Source organism: Taurulus bubalis (assembly GCF_910589615.1).
Source record: "Taurulus bubalis genome assembly, chromosome: 1".
NCBI classification, from domain to species: domain Eukaryota; kingdom Metazoa; phylum Chordata; class Actinopteri; order Perciformes; family Cottidae; genus Taurulus; species Taurulus bubalis.
In genome coordinates this window covers 25,108,718-25,125,636 of record NC_136589.1, presented here as the reverse complement: position 1 = coordinate 25,125,636, position 16,919 = coordinate 25,108,718, and the positions used below count along the sequence as shown (strand labels likewise).

The window sequence follows — 16,919 nt, the reverse complement described above, 5'->3', positions numbered from 1 at the left end:
AATCTGAATGAGCCAATCTCACAGCAATAATACAATTTGTGTACAGGTGATGGTCCATGCCTGCTTTAACAGACTTTCAAAAATATGGTTCATTCAATCAACTGTTATTTGCCAACTCATAAGTGCCCAACACTGGTCTCTTTAAAACCAGGACTGCACTTTATGGGTTTTGCAGTCCAGGTTTTAACGATATAGATATATATCTATATAGATATATATATAAAAAAAAAAAGAAAGAGCCGGGACACTTAGACGGCCACCAAGTCGTACAGAAACATGTGTAAGTATGTGTGGATGGGTTTGCTGACGTGTCGTCATCATCACAGGCCGATGGTGTAGGAGCGTCCTGCTGGATTGTGGATGGCGGAGCAGGAGGGCTCGGTCACGGCCCATTCATACCATACCTTCTTCCCGTTGTTGCAGCGCCAGAAGCGCACTGTGACGTCCTCGTCCCGGGATATGGAGATGGGTTGCTGTCGGGAAGGACAATTCAGGGATTGATATGCGAATGCAACAGATGTGCGCTGTTAATATTGAGAAGGTTTTTGTCTTTGTGACTCACTTTGAGGGGGAAGAAGATGGGGAACCAGGAGAACATTCCAGCTGAATGCGTGGCCGGTTTAATACCTGAAACACACAATATAAACATCAACATTTAGATCTAATCTTTGCACAACACAACTTCCTTTTTAATAAAGATGACTTACTGAGTGTGACATCTTTGTACAGCGTGGTCTCAAAGTAGCCGGCGAAACCATGCAGCACAGTGTTACAATCCACTGAGAATCTGAGGCACTGATACCGGTTGTTGTTCATATCTGAAAGACGCAGCAGCGAAAGAGTTGTCAACAACATATTCACCACTCATCGGCGCAAAGTGGATTTTTTTCCCCCGCGGGGCATGCCATCCGAGTTGTGTGCGTTTGAGTCTACCTTTTGTGGGATGTCTGAAGGTGAAGCACGCTTTGGGCTCAGCCAACTGGTGGAAGTTATGGAGGCGAACCACGTAGGGAGTCTCAAAGTGACACTCCGGGTCCTTGTCGCGCTCCCGGCACCCCCGTACCTCGTTGTAGAGCTTGGAGGAGGACAGTGGAGCCAGGAAGGACGTGTAGGAACAGGGGATGCTCACTCCGTCATCTGAGGAAGACGTGGCCAGACAAGGAAAAGAGAAAGTGCTTTGAGATGCAGGGGAGCGTAAAGGGTAATTGAGGAGGACAAATGCTTTCCTCACGGTTGATGTGGCAGACGACCTGCATTCAATGACTTTGCATCTGCATTTGTAGTTGCTACTTTTATAAATAAAAAAAAATAAAAAAGGGTGGTGGTGGTGGGGGGAGGGGACGACGACAATGAGCGTTCACAATAGCCACAAAACTCAAGTACCTTTGAGGAAGTGCTGTGCTCCATCCAAACACTCGGGGGAAAGTTCGTTGTCACCAAACGATCCCAGCAGCTCGCTGACGATGATGTCGGCCTTCTCTGGTGCCGCCCAGTCACGCATGTCACACGACACCACCGACACCTGATCCCCCCACTCCTCAAAGCGCCAATTCTCCAGCCTGAACCAGTATAGAAGTTGGTCGATTGTTTGTGTGAGGTAACCATAACACCAGCAATTAACATTTTTAGGCTCCAGGAATTGACATGCACCTGGTGAGCGCCGTATGAAAACATGCCTCAGAACTGGCTGAATGCTCAGCCTTTTCTTCTCAGTTTTTAGCCAAACACAAATGGTCCCGGAATGATAATGCCTCTTTTTATTCTGTGCAGGACTTTTACGATGCGGTTTTACTTAATATTTTGATTACTTCTACCATTGCCAATACCCACATTCCAAATTCGGAGAAAAGGGTGAAAAGTAAAGCAAGACAACGTTTGGGCCCTTAAATCACAAAATCAGCTCACATATTCAAGTTGCGGTGAAATACACTTTAGCAGATGTCATTTCCACTTCTGCTTTATAGTTGGAGGGGACAGGACTCATCCTTATGTTCGGATAATGAAAAGTTAAAACTGCACAGACACGAGTATTCCACTCACGTGATTACAGCGTTGGGATTTTTCTCCACCGCGTACACCTTCAGCTTCCTGTTGGCCTGTCTGGCAGCACGCAGGGACGCATTGACCAGGGGACCCCGACCGGCTCCCAACACCATCAACACCCTGCGACGATGAGACATCATCATTTCAGCCTTCTCCACTAGAGCAACAAACCTTTGGAGCTCAGCACCAAATCATATGAGAGAGTGCTGCAGCCTTGCGGGCTTCAAATTTTAGACAAAATCATGGCAATAAATAAATCAAACCCATCATGACGCTGACCCGCATGAAAGCAAACACTTGATGTGTCTCAATACTGTGAAAATCTTGTTGCGGTGCTGCCCTGATGTTGTTTTTGTATAGTGAGTGCACACTGTCTTGTACTTTCTTGTACGTTTTATGCTGCGGTGTTAACTTTCTTAACTGCAACATTATTCTCTTGTTTACTGCCCAGGCACTACAGGTGTAAATTAGCCGATAGCTAAATCTGGTATCGCCAACAGGCTGTGCCGGTCAAACAAATACAAATTATTGTTTTAAGTGTTGTTGGTTGGAACATTTGAATTTGGGTACAGATACTCACTGGATGTTCGTGTCCTTCTGCTCCTCAGGAACTCTGTCAAGTAGACATTTATATACAGCCTGTAGACACAAGGACAAAGCAGGTCGATCAATCGGTCCTGTCCGTACAACCTCTCCCTACAGTTACAGACGCACACGTCGACTGCAGAGCTCTCAAATTGAAATACACCCGTAAAGCTGTACATGCCCTCCGTGAATGCTGTGTTAAAATTCACAAAACATACCGAGAAGGACAGGTCTGATCTGAATGGCTGACTTAAGGGTTTGATGGTCTTACCTGTTGGTACTGTGAATATTTAATAGGATCCTTCTCAAACACTTCGTATGTCTGAGACTCCAGATTGTCCATGAGGGGCTGACGGAGAAGAATAAAAACACACCTTTAGTCTTCATAGCTTATAAAAGGTTAAAGCAGTGGAGGGGCGCGATCCTCTGGTGGGGCGCGGAGGTACTACAGATGGAGCGCGGGGGAGAGATGCAGATTCTTAAATAAAAAGATTTTTTGATCCTCTATTAATTAGGGATGGGTATTGTTTTGTTTTTTTTCGATACCGGTGCTAAACCGATACTTTTAAAACGATACCGGTGCCTAAACCGATACTTTTTTATTGCCAAGGCAATTTTTTTTCTTCAAATTGAACAATATTATTGACTGTTTAAAGTATACTATAGATATAAATAAATAAGTACATACAAAACACACTTCAAACTACAGCTTCAAACTATAAAAATATATATTTAAAAAAAGAACAGACACAAGCAGGTGGCCTGATGGGACCGTGTGCAACAGAACTCAGACACTGTTGGATCCTAAAACTGCTGCTTTACTGGACTACACGTCATCATTCATATCAACTGGAGAGATTTGTTCCAGAAAGCCGAGGACGGGCGTTCAAAAGCTCGTGCTCGTGTCTCCAGCGATCTCTGTGTGCGAGCACTGTGTGTGTGAGCTCTGGAAGCCCCGCCCCCCCGAGCCCCGCTCTGCATGCAGGCAGACAGAGAGCAGAGCAGCGAGTGTGCTCTGATCCGCGCTATTTTAATAATCGTTTTTAGCGTGCGGGCACCGCGCTACCTTTTTAGTATCTATATACCGTGCAACTTTACAGAGTAGTGTAAAAAAAATAAGATTTAAATCGGCTCAGGCACCGGAAGGAAGCACCGCAATCTGCGTTGCTTTTCGGTCCGGTAGGTACCGGACGTGTTGGAACCGCTGCCAATATGGCACCGGTTCTCGGTACCCAACCCTACTATTAATCCCACAGTGGGGAAATTATTCTCGCCACATTTTACCCAAAAATATATTCAGTGCAAAACAGGTAATTTGCAGCCACAATAGGTTTTGCCAAATATTAGTTATTGTTTGAACAGATATAACTTAATTTGCATTGTTCTAACAAAGTGAGTGGACATGTACAATTTAGCAATTTTTAGGGCGGTGGGGCCCGGACATTTGTCTTCCTTCAAAGTGGGGCGTGACAGAAAAAGTTTGAGAACCACTGGGTTAAAGTAACATTTCTTCTCTGGATTTGTGAAAATCCGATAAGCACTTCTTTACCTGGAGGGGAGACTGTAGGTAGTCCTCGTAGCCCTTGGCGAAGAGCTCGTAAGAATTGGGCGCAGGACGGTTCTGGTTGAGGTATTCCAAGTACTGCAGGTAGGACTGGAAGTTCTTCTCAGTGTGGCGATTGGCACCTGTGAAGATGAACTGAGCCTCCAACTGAGAAAAGGACAGATTGTTTTCATTCAAAACAACACTTCCGCATTTGGCCGTTTCCTTTTTTTTATTTTATTTCAGTTGAAGCTATGGAATCGTACCTTGAAAAGACTGAAGATGATTCGCTGATGGGCTTTGGACAGAACAGGGAAGCCCTTCTTATTAGTTAGGAAGATGCTGGTGGGAAGTATGGCTGCTTTGATAGGCTCCCCGAGCCACTTATCAATCACCGCATCTGACGGCATGTCTGCTCCAACTTCAATAGCTTCAGGAATACAAAAAGAAAAGCACATCTTCAGGACCAGACACAACCATAAGTATTTATTCTTAATGCACTGAATTTGCCCCAAGCTGGTGCTTCACAGTGTGCTCTCTCTCTCTCACCGAGACAGACCCTCTTGTTGTAATCACAAAGGGTTCTAAATGAGTGCCACCTAAAGGGAGAGAGGGAAGTAAACAAAATGAGTCACGGTTTTAAAGGAAATCAATGGCAGCTGTTTTAGCATGCAGACTGCACTTGACTGCTCAGGAAGTGGACTAACCAGCCCCAAGTCTTCTCATCAACACTTGTGTCATCGGCGCTGGTGCTCGGTTCGTTCTCGATCAGATCTTCCCGCATGTCCTCCGACGCCATCAGCGGGACACGTACCCAGAACTGATTGGACGACAACAGTTAGCGGTTGAGAATTCTCTGCCATATTCTTTTTTAAAAAAGCAATCTACGTGTGCACGTTGCGTTTGTTTCGGGCTCCGTCTTACATTCGAGGTGTGGTGTCCAGTGTGGATGTGGTTCAGCAGCAGACGGGCGAGATTGGCACAGTGAGGGCCCTTTAAAGGCATCATGAAGACAGGCAGACCCAGGTAGGCTGAGAAGTTTAGCTCCTGTGCCAGAGCCTGAACGGAAACAAAAGGGGAAAGAAGGACAATTGGGCGGCGGGAGGAGACAGATTCAGAGAGGGTTGACAGGACCCATGCCATCAAATCTGGAGAGCAAAACACTTTTTTTTATTTTTAGCGTCAACAAGTACATCAAAGAAATTCTCCAAGTTGAGGAACTTACAGCCTCCGAGTTTCGACGCTCGATCTCGATCTCTGAATCTGCGTCGATCCATTGAGAGAGCTTCCCAACAATAAGAGTATTCCAATCTAGACAAAGCACAATGGATAGTTGGTGGAGGGGGAGGGCATTAACTAATGTATTATAACAGTTTATCAAACCTTTGATTTGGTTGACTTTTACTAGCATCATGTTTTGCAAACAACGGCCTTTGCCTTTTCTAAAGAAATAAGGTGTTCATACCTCCAGACTAACAGAGAGACCAATGGGTAAAGTCATGTCATGACAGACAAGTCAAGCCATACATATTTAACAGTACACTGATATTTGCATCTCAATACAACCATGATCTCTTATGATGCAATTTTTTTTTGTGAGTGTCTGTTATATAATGTACCTCGTCCGCTTTGTTATTGTTTGTTCATATGATTACATTTTCCAGCTTTGTGGTTCTTGTATTATTATTAGTTATTGAGCCCCTGCTTCGACCATCATAATCACCCATCACGGGCCTGTAACAGCAGTTCCCTTGTTTACAGAGAGCGTAGAATAAAAACACTCGTAACCCTCGCCATGATTTAAGACCGGAGAAAGAGACTAACCTCTTCCACACAGCAGCAGGTCTGATCGGGTATGAGCGCCGGATCGGGATTTAGCGGGCTCCAACTCAAACTCCCTCCTCAGCCTCGAGTGGAACAGGGGCATGCACAGGAAGTCAAACCTGCGCACCAGAGAAAGAGAGCCTCACATTTTAGCATCGATATAATGTATAATGTCACGCAGAGGCGAAGAGCAAACACACATAACGGTGTATTGCACTTACTCCCCAGCCAGCTCACACAACAATACAACCAGAACAGCCTGTACGAGTAAAATAAACACTTCACATAGGTATCATGCATCGTTGTGATTGGGCACGTGTTGGTAATTCACCGGCTAGCTTAGCGAGCCTCGCGTACTGGCATCATGCTAGCAAACTAGCGCGCCGCTCTCGTAGGCTCACTTTTACCCCAAAACACTAAAAGAGACATCGCGGAGTGCAGCGTTATCCTCACCCGAGTTTGGCGACCGCGGCCAAAGTGTCGGCTACCTCCGGCACACAGTTCAAGTCTCTCCCGCAGGATACCCTGCTCCCCGTGCTGCCAGACGCCATGGTTTTAGCCGACTGAATGGATTGACTGGGACTGGCTCGTAGCACTGGTTTACGAGGAAACGGACGCCATCTTGGATCCGTAACAGCTACCGTGCTCATTGGTTTGCGAGATGTCGTAGACCCAAAATGGCGTCGCAAGTACTGCAGTTGCATGTATCGTAAATTACCGCGATAACTGCGAGGTCTTCGACCTGTGAACGTTGAACTCAACAGTTCCTGTATTCAAATCTCTCGCGTCATTTTTTGTTTGTTTAAACATCTTACAGATGAGTTGTTATTTGGCCTTGGCATACTTCAGTTCCTCTAGAACTAAATTTTAGATCTCTGGGCCTAGAGACAGCTACAGTACAGAAAGGAAGTTTGTCAGAAGATCCTGCTGTTGGTGGTTGCTGCTTTGCTGTATCAACAAAGTGAAAATGATGAAAAATTAAATGAAAAAAAAGGTGTATGAACTTGCACACATCTAGAAAGATGACTCCACCACTCTGCAAAACACAGGGGTTTGCATAAAAGGGCTTCTCTGGATATTATTTTCACAGCAGATTGGATGAAATATCACTTATGTCAACTCAAATGTTTCTGAACACAGGCCGGCGTGTGTTTTTGTGCAAGGTGTCATATTTGGGAGGGTTATAAAAAGGGTTCAAACTTTGGTCTTTCAGACTAGATGTCAGAGGAGCGAGTGAGACTTGGTGGAAGCAGTCACCATTATACAGTGGGATTCATGAGTTTAAGGATTTGGTTTGACCAGTTTTCCGAAATACAGACTTTGGTTTAATCTGAGTTTCATGATTAAGTTTTGCCTGCCAATCTTTAGGAACAATACTCTGAATTTCTGAACAAAAGATCTCTCGGTATCCACTTCATCATGGCTTTGGAAGACATTTGTGGCTTCAGAGAAGCTCCTGACTCTCATTTCGAAGATGCAGCTTCATCTTTTCACATGACTGATTTGTGCTATTTTGGATTGAGGAGACTGAAGACATCTGGGACAAACAGGGGGGTCCCACTGACGTTCTTCACGCCAACTTTGCCGAACTCTGCACCTTTCCACCACCGACCGGCCAACCACTCGGCGGCGGTCCGCAGGCCCTTCCCTCTGTCTCATGGAACAACGACCTTGGGTTTCATCTTCCAAGGCGGGGTCATTGCAGCGGCAGACACGCGGGCCAGTGCTGGGGGGCTTGTTGCTTGTCCAGCTGTTCACAAGATCACCCCGATTCACTCCCACTTAGTGGTCACCTCCTCGGGGAGCGGCGCGGACTGTATGCTGTGGGAGCGAATTCTGGCCAGAGAGATCAGACTCTACCGCCTGCGGCACAGACGTTGCCTTTCCATATGCGGCACTGCCAAGCTCCTCTCTTTCATGCTGCACCCCTTCAAAGGGACTGAATTGTGCGTGGCTCTCACCCTGTGTGGCTGGGATAAGGAGGCAGGTAACGCTGACTGTGCGATGAGGTCAGAGGACCCATCCTTGATTACGGATGATGGCTCCTCGGCTGTTGTCAGTAGCCAAGATGTTCTTGCGACGGCCCATTCTATGTCCCCCAACAGTGGACCAAAGCTAATATATGTGTGCAGCGATGGCGCCCGACTGCAGGGGGGCGTCTTTTCCGTGGGCTCAGGCTCTCCTTATGCTTACGGAGTCCTGGATGGAGGACTGAGGTGGGGTCTGACCAAAGAAGAGGCTGTCTCCTTGGCACGAGAAGCCGTGTTCAGAGCCACTCACAGGGACGCCTACTCGGGAAACAGCGTGGACCTCTTCCACATCACAGCCCAAGGGTGGAGCCAAAGAACGAGAGAGAACCTGAGAGAAGAATATTACAGAGACATGGAGAGGAAGGAGAAGATAGCGGAGGAAAGAAGAAGAGTGACCGCATCAGATGGTTGAAGCAGAACATTGGTGTTTTGGGTGATGGTCGGTGGTCAAGTTTAGAAGTATGCCACCTTCCTCAGAGATTGTCATAGCTAGAATACATATTTACTATAAGTAGTTTCAAACGGTTGTAGCCTTTAACATATTGCTTTTGTTTTTCAAGGTTTTTGCACAATCCACACAAAGCTTTCTGTCTACCATTTCATTCCTGCAGTACACTTAAGGTCCGCCCAAAACACAGGGGGCGCTGTGGGTTTTTGCAACCTCGACCCGATAAACGTTCGCACCTTCTCCCGGCGGAAGTAGCTTGCTCATCAGACAATTTCAAAGATGGCTCTTGCTAGTGTGTTAAACAGTGATTGTGCGAATTTTTCTTTTGAGAAATGTGAACCTCTCGGCTTTAGCTGCGCACCCGGACAAAGCGGCCTGGGCTTCGACGCTACGCCGGGAGATGGACTCAGTTTTTCCGTTAAGAACCCTCTGAGCGGCGGAGAGGATGATTCCGTCGAGAGGAAAATAGAGTTCCTGCATGGAACCACCACCTTGGCTTTTAAAGTGAGTTAACTAAGCTAGTAACTAGCTGCTATTCTAAGACTGACAGACTATTATGGTCGTCAACACAGGTGTTTGATAAAGTATTTCGAGTCCATACTACAGTCCTGAGAGTTTACATAACGCTACATGTCCACCGTTAGCATGCTTAGCATAGCTACGAAGCGCGTTCTCGTAGCAAATGTTCACGTAACTTTGACATGACTTGTGTTAAACGTCTGTGGCGTCAAAAGCAGTTTGCTGATTTAAGCTAGTCGTCTCTGTGTGCTGTTGACTCATTCATGGCATTTTACTGTGTACGACACAGACAAGTTAGCGTTAATAGCTTTTAATCTTCTGGCTTTATTTCCACCTACATGGATGGGAAAGAAGATGACAGGTCTGTGGACGGCAGCATCCACACACGGCTCATGTTCATGTTTAACACTCCGCACAATAATATAGGTATGAACTCAGCTGGTGATTTACGTAATGTTATCATCTACTAGTTGTACAGGTGCTATCTTTTTCTATTAGGTATTAACGGTTAAATGTGACAAAGTGTATTACAGTCTTATTATATTCAAGTTGAACACATTCAATTCATTTTGGAAGCCCAAAATTACAAATTTCCCTCAGAGGGCTTTACAATCTGAAATCTGCACACACATAACTTACTCTGTTCCAGGACCTCACGTCGGTTCAGAAAGAACTCTACCAGAAAAACCTTTTAACAGGGAGAAAAAGGGACGAAACCTTCGGGAAAGCAACAGAGGAGGATCCCGCTCCTCGGATGGACAGAAGTACAATTGATGTCTTGTGACCAGAATGAGCAACATAACAGAGTTACAACACATTCATGCATATGACCAAAATTATTCATATGAGAATAGTAGGCATGATGAAAATGTTACAAATACCAAAAATAACAGCAACGGTGGATAATCGCGTTCAGAGAGAACTGAGACATTCAAAGACAGTTAGCCAGATGTTCTTTGATTTGGAATTTTCCTTTCAACCTAAATAAACTATGTGGAAGATTTAATGGGTGAAAATACATCTTAATATCTTCAGTGATGAAATGCCTTGGTAGGCTTTATTTATTACATCTGGGGTAGGAAGGTGGATTTAAATATTTAAATAGGAATATATTTTTTCCACATCCATTATTTGTTTATTTAATTGTGCGATCATACGCTTTCTGTAAATGTTCACTTTAAGGCAGATGTTTTGGTATCGGATGATCTGAATATGATTTCTGATTAGTCATAATATTCCCATGAAATCATCCAACTTAAATGCAAGTCAAACAATATAGCCTTTAAAACTGATGAGTCATAAAAACAATACAGTTTTAATACACCATTAATAAAAACAAAACAAAAAGCACTATTGTGGATAAGCTCATTGTATTTAGTACCAGTAAAGAACAAAGTAGGATCCACTAAATTAATCATAAAAAAGAGGGACTTTTTTAATTTTGTTAAAAGTTCAAGGCACGCTGCTCATTTGTCTTACGAAGAATTAAAAGAGATTAAAGTGAGTCCAGATACGGTACCACAGAAAGAATAAGGACACTATTATTTTGTAATTATCAACAAGTCCTGTGAAAATACAGAGTCCATCAATGAAGTCTTGCTAGTTAACAAGATAACAGTCTGAAATAAATTCTGCCTCTGTGCCTAGGAACACCATTGTTGTCTGGAAAACCTATTAAAAACACATAAAAGAGCCATACTTCGGGTGACGTATGTCGTTATTACAGCGCATGCAGCCAGCTTTTCCCTCTCACTCTGTCAAGCGCAAAGAGCCCTCTAAATACTGAACTAACTCCCTGCAGTTGGTTTTGGTCTCTTTGGGGGATTTGTTGATAAAAAGAAAAGATAAAATAACTCCCAACTTTATCCCTTAATCCCTGAGTGGAAGATGAAAACCTCCCCAGCAGACATCTTCCTCTGGCTGGCCAAATCTGTTGTCTTCACTTTAGTGCTATACAGCTGTTGTTACTGCCACTTCACTGATGGAGGATTTTAGAGGGAAGGGCAAAGGTCCTCCTTCTTATCCAGCAGCTTTCTGGCAGAGCTAAGCCATATATCCTGTCTTCTCGCACAGTGGTAGAGCAGCAGCACACTTCTGCTTCATCTAGACAGAAATGGAAGGTAGCTAATAGGTAATTAAACTGCACACTGATTGCTCATCCATCAGTGTGTGTCCCGCTGTCTATCTGCTCCATTCATGTGTTTTCCTCCCGCTGTTGCCTCTCAGTTCCAGCATGGCGTCATTGTAGCGGTGGACTCCCGGGCCACAGCGGGCTCCTACATCGCCTCGCAGACGGTGAAGAAGGTGATTGAGATCAACCCCTACCTGTTGGGAACCATGGCTGGTGGAGCTGCAGACTGCAGCTTCTGGGAGCGCCTACTGGCCCGCCAGTGCCGCATCTACGAGCTTCGCAACAAGGAGCGCATCTCGGTGGCGGCGGCCTCCAAGCTGCTCGCCAACATGGTGTACCAGTACAAGGGCATGGGACTCAGCATGGGAACCATGGTGTGTGGCTGGGACAAGAGAGGCCCAGGTAAACACAATGGCTGCTTATGACATGCTCATATGGCGTTTAAGATTTCCGCTCTGTAGAAAAAGAACTACGGCTGCCACAAAGTTGATTATTATGGGTTAGTCTGGAGGTATGAACACGTTATTTCTTTAGAATATTATTTATTTAAAACATTTTGTCTAATACGTTTCAGATAGCAACATTTCCCAAAAGTAAATAGATAGTATCCTAGGAAAAAAAAGATGTATTCAGTTTTTGTTGTACTGTTGACAGAAATATCTTGCTCGGTAATGAAATTCAATATACCTAAAACTAACCATGGAACTAAATATTTGTATTGGTTGCGACGAACGATTGCACATTATTTTATGACTCATTTGGTCTTTCAGAGAAACAGTTCAAAGGGCCGTGACAATATCCTTCAGCCCAAAGTGACGTCTTAAAATGTCTTGCTTTGTCCAACCAACAGTCAAAAAACAAAATACATACAGTCTACTTCATATAAAAGAGAAAAGCAGCAAATCGCTTGCTTGAAAAATGGATCAACCAATTATAAAGTTATCAAAAGAGTTGCATATACATTTTCTGACGATTCAATTAATTAGAAAATTCTAATACGTTTCAATTAATTTAAGATTTGGATTGTGAAAACCACATAGTATGGATTTATAATACATTTCGTGTTTTTATATTCCTATGTCTTTTAAGTATCTTGCTCTGTGTTTTTACCAGATGTATTGCCAACTTCAGTGTCACAAATTCAGTGGAACTCAGGTCTGAGTGACACACTGAACTTATCAAAGCATACATGAACTGCCCACTCGCAGCTTGTGAGTTCCACTAATTAATTGAGATTTACAGCTTGAAAATAATTCACTCATTTAAATGCAGTTTCAGGGTTTTAGTCATGAAAGACCGGCCATATGCTTTCGCCTTTTGAATAAACTATTAATTTCATTCATTACTTCCCAAAACTAAGGTTAAACTTGAGTGGTGAGCTGTTCAGTACATCCATCCATTATCAGCCGCTTATCCGGGGTCGGGTCGCGATGGCAGCAGGTTCAGCAGGCCGACCCAGGCTTCCCTCTCACCCGCAACACTTTCCAGCTCATTCTGGGGGATCCCGAGGCGTTCCAAGGCCAGCCGGGAGATATAATCCCTCCAGCGTGTCCTTGATCTTCCCCGGGGGCCCCTTACCAGTTGGACGTGCCTGGAAAACCTCTAATGGGAGGCGTCCAGGAAGCATCCTGACTAGATGCCCAAACCACCTCAGCTGACTCCTTACGACACTGTTCGGTACAATAAATGAAATTAAGCTCTTTTCTTGCAGTGCAGGATAAGCAGTTAATCTTTGTAGATGTATAAAGCAGACTATCTATACTTAATCATTTGATAATTTTAAGGAATTTCTCAAGTTTTTCTTGTCATCCGTGAAATGGATAATCCTTTTTTCTTTTTTTTTTCTTCTTTTTTTTTATGCATGGAACCATCTTCCAGTTAGTGTTTCGTTCAAAATGCAAGCCCATGTAGTTCCCAGAACTCCCCACTAGATGGTGCTGCGGCCTCTCGTATGCGCTGCCCCTCTTTAGTGCTCAGAGTGGCTGCGGCTTTTCGGGTGCCACAGTGTGAGGCCGTACATCACAGAAGGTGTGCTTAAAGAGGCTGCCGCACTGACACGGTAATGGGAAATCAATGAAGCCGGGACTGCCGGCCGGCGAAAACGGGGCACTGTGATGGACGTCGGGTCCCAGCCCCGGACAATTGGGTCACATGCGTAATGCCCGTACACCTGCTGCGATCGATGCTGACTTTGTCTGGGGAGCAGAGGGGGCCTGCATGAACAATGTCGGCCCGCCTGTATGCCAACAAACGCAAATGACGCGCTAAATCCCGGGCAATCAATTGAGCACATAATGATCCCTGTATAGGTTCAATAGGTGTGGGAGCTTTGCCACGGCTCCCCCACAATGCCAACGACTGAATAGAGGTAAATGTCATGTAAATGAAATCAATCTCGATTAGGCGGGAAGCTCATTAGCCGGCTACAATCATGTCAAGAGCACTTATTACCTCGATGGAGTGTCTTAAGCTGCATGCAAAATGAATCGAATAAAAACCGCGTCGAGGAGCTTGTCATATACGGCTCTCTGCAATAACAGCAAATGTTATGACACTTGTAATCAGTGTACAGTTAATGCTTGATAACTCGGCGAAGGCTTTGCTTTCGACAGACTTCTCTCTTTCTCTCTCTCTCTCTCTCTCTCTCTCTCTCTCTCTCTCTCTCAGAGACAATTTGATGCTAGCCAACCTTCTATAGCGCCAGCTGCAGGCCTCCTTAAGCACCTGTCAGTGGATTGACGGAGTAGAAGGAGTCTCTGTTAGCCGCTGCTGCGGCGCTCCATCATACGCGCTTCACCATATGCACCCTCCGCTTTAAGTGGGATTTTCAGTTTCTTTTTTTGTTTCTGGGCACTCATCTCGGCATGCATGCTTTTCTACGTCAGTGTTTGAGTGGCGCAGAGACCATTAAGCGATAGCGCGCCGGGCTCTACAAAGACCCAGGTGTGTTTTAGAAAGGAAATGGATGTGGGAAGTGTTTTCTGGTGCCGCTCTGCATCTATACTTGGACCTCCTAAAGAGTCCTCATCCACCTCCGTCAACCGCGCCACTCAACGTGAGAGGCCGCCTTTACAACCCTCTTCTCCCTGCCTATTATGTTTTTAACGAGTCCCTTACAGTTTTTCAAGAGGAACAGACGGGTCTCTGAATGGCAAATTACCCCCATGCATAGACAGGCACAGGATGATTATCATGGTAAGCTAACGACAGGTTGAGGAAGCTGCAATTTGCCAGTTGAAAGCAATGGTAAGCTTTCCTTTTTCCCCCCCACAGAAAAGCAAGTGGCTCTCTATCCCTAATAGACTGTCACTAGTTTAGCCGAGGAACTCGTCAAGCGAGCATGTGCAATCCGAGAGCATTTTGGAGTGTTTTTTTAATGTGGGAGATGAGCGATGGTGGTGGATATCAGGCAATTTCATATGCGTTTCCTCGCTGCGAGTATCATTTTCACAGGTTCTCTTTTTTTCCAGTTTTGTGAAAGCGCTGTGAAAAACATGCCTTTTTCTTTCGCAGGCTGTCTTTTTACCATCTGCAGGGACTGGTCGTGGGCGAGCTCACAGGCTGGTGCTGGCTAGTCACCCGTTCCACGTCACTCTGGGATCGGGCCCCAGCGAGTGTGTCATGGTTGCGGAACAGAATGTCCACAAAGCGCGGAACAAACTGTCCCTCACAGGTCCGTCGGGGCGTTGCGGGTCTGGTGGCGCTCGTTGGGTCACATGTTTGTCAGGTCCTGCGGGGGATGAGAGCACGTGTCACACGTGTCATTCAAGAGTGTACCTATTAGGTCTAGACTAGGTTACAGATAGATGTCTGACATTTGTGTGTGTGAAGGATATGAACGTGTGTCTGATGTCCACAAGATGTGAGCACGCTGTTCCCTCCCTCCTGTCCTTCCTCATGAAGTGCGAGGTGCAGTTACCTGTGTGACTCGGGTTGCGGGTCGATAGTTAATTTTTGGCGTGTTTGCAGAGGATCAATAAGACCCGTAGCAGAGCCCCCAGGGGCCGGGATGTGGCCCGTGCCTTGTCAGCAGGTTCCCGTGGTCGGCTTCGTTTTCACTTGATGGGGATGCAGCTGTTCATATCTGCCGGCCTTACTTCACTTGGAGAGGTTGCAGCTGTTCATACTCTCTCTCTCTCTCTCTCTCTTGAGGACATGGTGTGTGTGTGCTCTTTACAAGCGTGCGTTTTGTGCAAGATCTGCGGTGTTAGATGTACGCCGTCTCAGCTTTCCTGACAAAGTCAGGAGAAACGGACGACACTACTCCCTTGAACGTTACTTCCTGGCTCTCCTTTGCTTCCCCCAACCTCTTCCCTGACCTACCTTTTTTGTCCTGCGTCCCCAGGGCTGTACTACGTCGACTCCGAGGGCAACCGGGTGTGCGGCGACCTGTTCGCCGTGGGCTCGGGCTCCATGTACGCCTATGGGGTGATTGACAGCGGCCTGCGGCAGGACCTGACGGTGGAGGATGCCTGCGAGCTTGGCCGCCGCGCCATCTACCAGGCCACGTACCGCGACGCCTACAGCGGGGGGCAGGTCAACCTGTACCACGTCCACAGCGACGGATGGACCAGGGTCTCCCAGGAAGACGTGCTCATGCTGCACCAGCAATACAAGAGTCAGGCGTAGGCCCGGAAGTCACAGAGGGAATCAGGAAGTGGGAGAGTTAGGAGTTTATACTAATGTTTATTGTGTTCTGAAATGTCAGTAGGGTTTGACACATGAATAATAAAATAAAAAGGACTTATCTGCCACGTTGATTTTCACTTGCTTTACTTGTCGCTGTAGCTTAAAGCTTCACATTGTACATTTCCAACAATGCCAGCGAGCGCTACGCAACCTCGCACGGAGTAAGATTTGAGCCCCCCGTCTCAGGTTTCAAGATGGTGAATAGTAATCGTCAGAATGTTCCACGTACTCCTATCGCCCTGTTTTCCCCTTTGATGTAGTCCTGTTTGCCGCTGTTTATGTTTACATTTTAGTCATCGGTCCCCCCCCAACCCACACAGCTGTTGGGATCCTCTATATGTTCCGTGTTTTATTATCGGGAGCGGCATTGTCTAAATAGCACAATTTAATTGCACACCACCAGCCTCGGTAATTGTGCCTCCTGAGTTGTAAGAGTGTGTTTTCTTCCCCCTCATTGATAATGCTCCCTGCCTCCGCTCACGTCGCAGGAACACGTCTTTTAATTGGAAGCGGGGAATTTATTCTTTAATTCCTCCCCGAGACACTCAGCCTCTCAATGCGCAGTGCTGTGCCCCCACCCCACCACCGCAGTGCTTTACAATGTAATGACCTGCGCTGGCGGTGCGCGCCCCTCCAGCGGGTTTCATGGCTGGGAATAAACACTAATGAAGGGGACGGGGTAGACATCTGAAGCCAGTGCACTTTCAAATCATGGTTTAAAAACTAGTTTCACAGGAGGCCAGTCTGCAGATGGAGTAGAAATGGGATTTGGATAAATGGAAATGAGCATAGTCTCATCAGCGATGCTCCTCTTAGTAAATGAAGTGATGTGTGTGGGGGGAGGGGTGTGGTGATGGCACCATCATTAGTAACGCAGACTGGCAGAGCCACTACGCATGTGCCCATGGAGGTGTGCATTTCCCCATTTTGTCGGAGACTTAACCTCTTCACTGTTCTACTGGTGATTTTAAAAAAAAAAAAAAAAAAAATGTGGATAAACCCTAGTTCCTGCAGCACTGTTAACTATTCATCCTATTGTCATTCAGGAAGTCTTGCCTCGATTGAAGGATAGTCCGCATTAAAGAGGCAGCAATTTTAGTCCTTGTT

General features: G+C 45.8%; 3 protein-coding genes across 3 annotated transcripts; 2 read left to right on the top strand and 1 right to left on the bottom strand.

Moving 5' to 3' along the window:
* Positions 1-263: 263 nt before the first annotated feature.
* prmt5 (protein arginine methyltransferase 5) lies at positions 264-6,546 on the bottom strand (the record flags this gene model as incomplete). Its single annotated transcript, XM_079214972.1, has 16 exons — positions 264-473; positions 563-627; positions 708-818; positions 934-1,137; positions 1,384-1,559; positions 2,041-2,163; positions 2,624-2,682; positions 2,900-2,977; positions 4,178-4,339; positions 4,438-4,601; positions 4,721-4,770; positions 4,879-4,991; positions 5,096-5,230; positions 5,397-5,482; positions 5,996-6,114; positions 6,449-6,546. The coding sequence occupies 16 exons, from the start codon at positions 6,544-6,546 to the stop codon at positions 321-323; spliced, it is 1,896 nt and encodes a 631-aa protein (XP_079071098.1). The 3' UTR covers positions 264-320.
* An 868-nt stretch (positions 6,547-7,414) lies between these two features.
* psmb11a (proteasome 20S subunit beta 11a) lies at positions 7,415-8,437 on the top strand (the record flags this gene model as incomplete). The annotated part of the gene is made up of 1 exon (XM_079229609.1): positions 7,415-8,437. The coding sequence occupies one exon, from the start codon at positions 7,415-7,417 to the stop codon at positions 8,435-8,437; it is 1,023 nt and encodes a 340-aa protein (XP_079085735.1).
* A 315-nt stretch (positions 8,438-8,752) lies between these two features.
* psmb5 (proteasome 20S subunit beta 5) lies at positions 8,753-15,883 on the top strand (the record flags this gene model as incomplete). The annotated part of the gene is made up of 3 exons (XM_079223208.1): positions 8,753-8,977; positions 11,219-11,525; positions 15,469-15,883. The coding sequence occupies 3 exons, from the start codon at positions 8,753-8,755 to the stop codon at positions 15,750-15,752; spliced, it is 816 nt and encodes a 271-aa protein (XP_079079334.1). The 3' UTR covers positions 15,753-15,883.
* Positions 15,884-16,919: the final 1,036 nt, after the last annotated feature.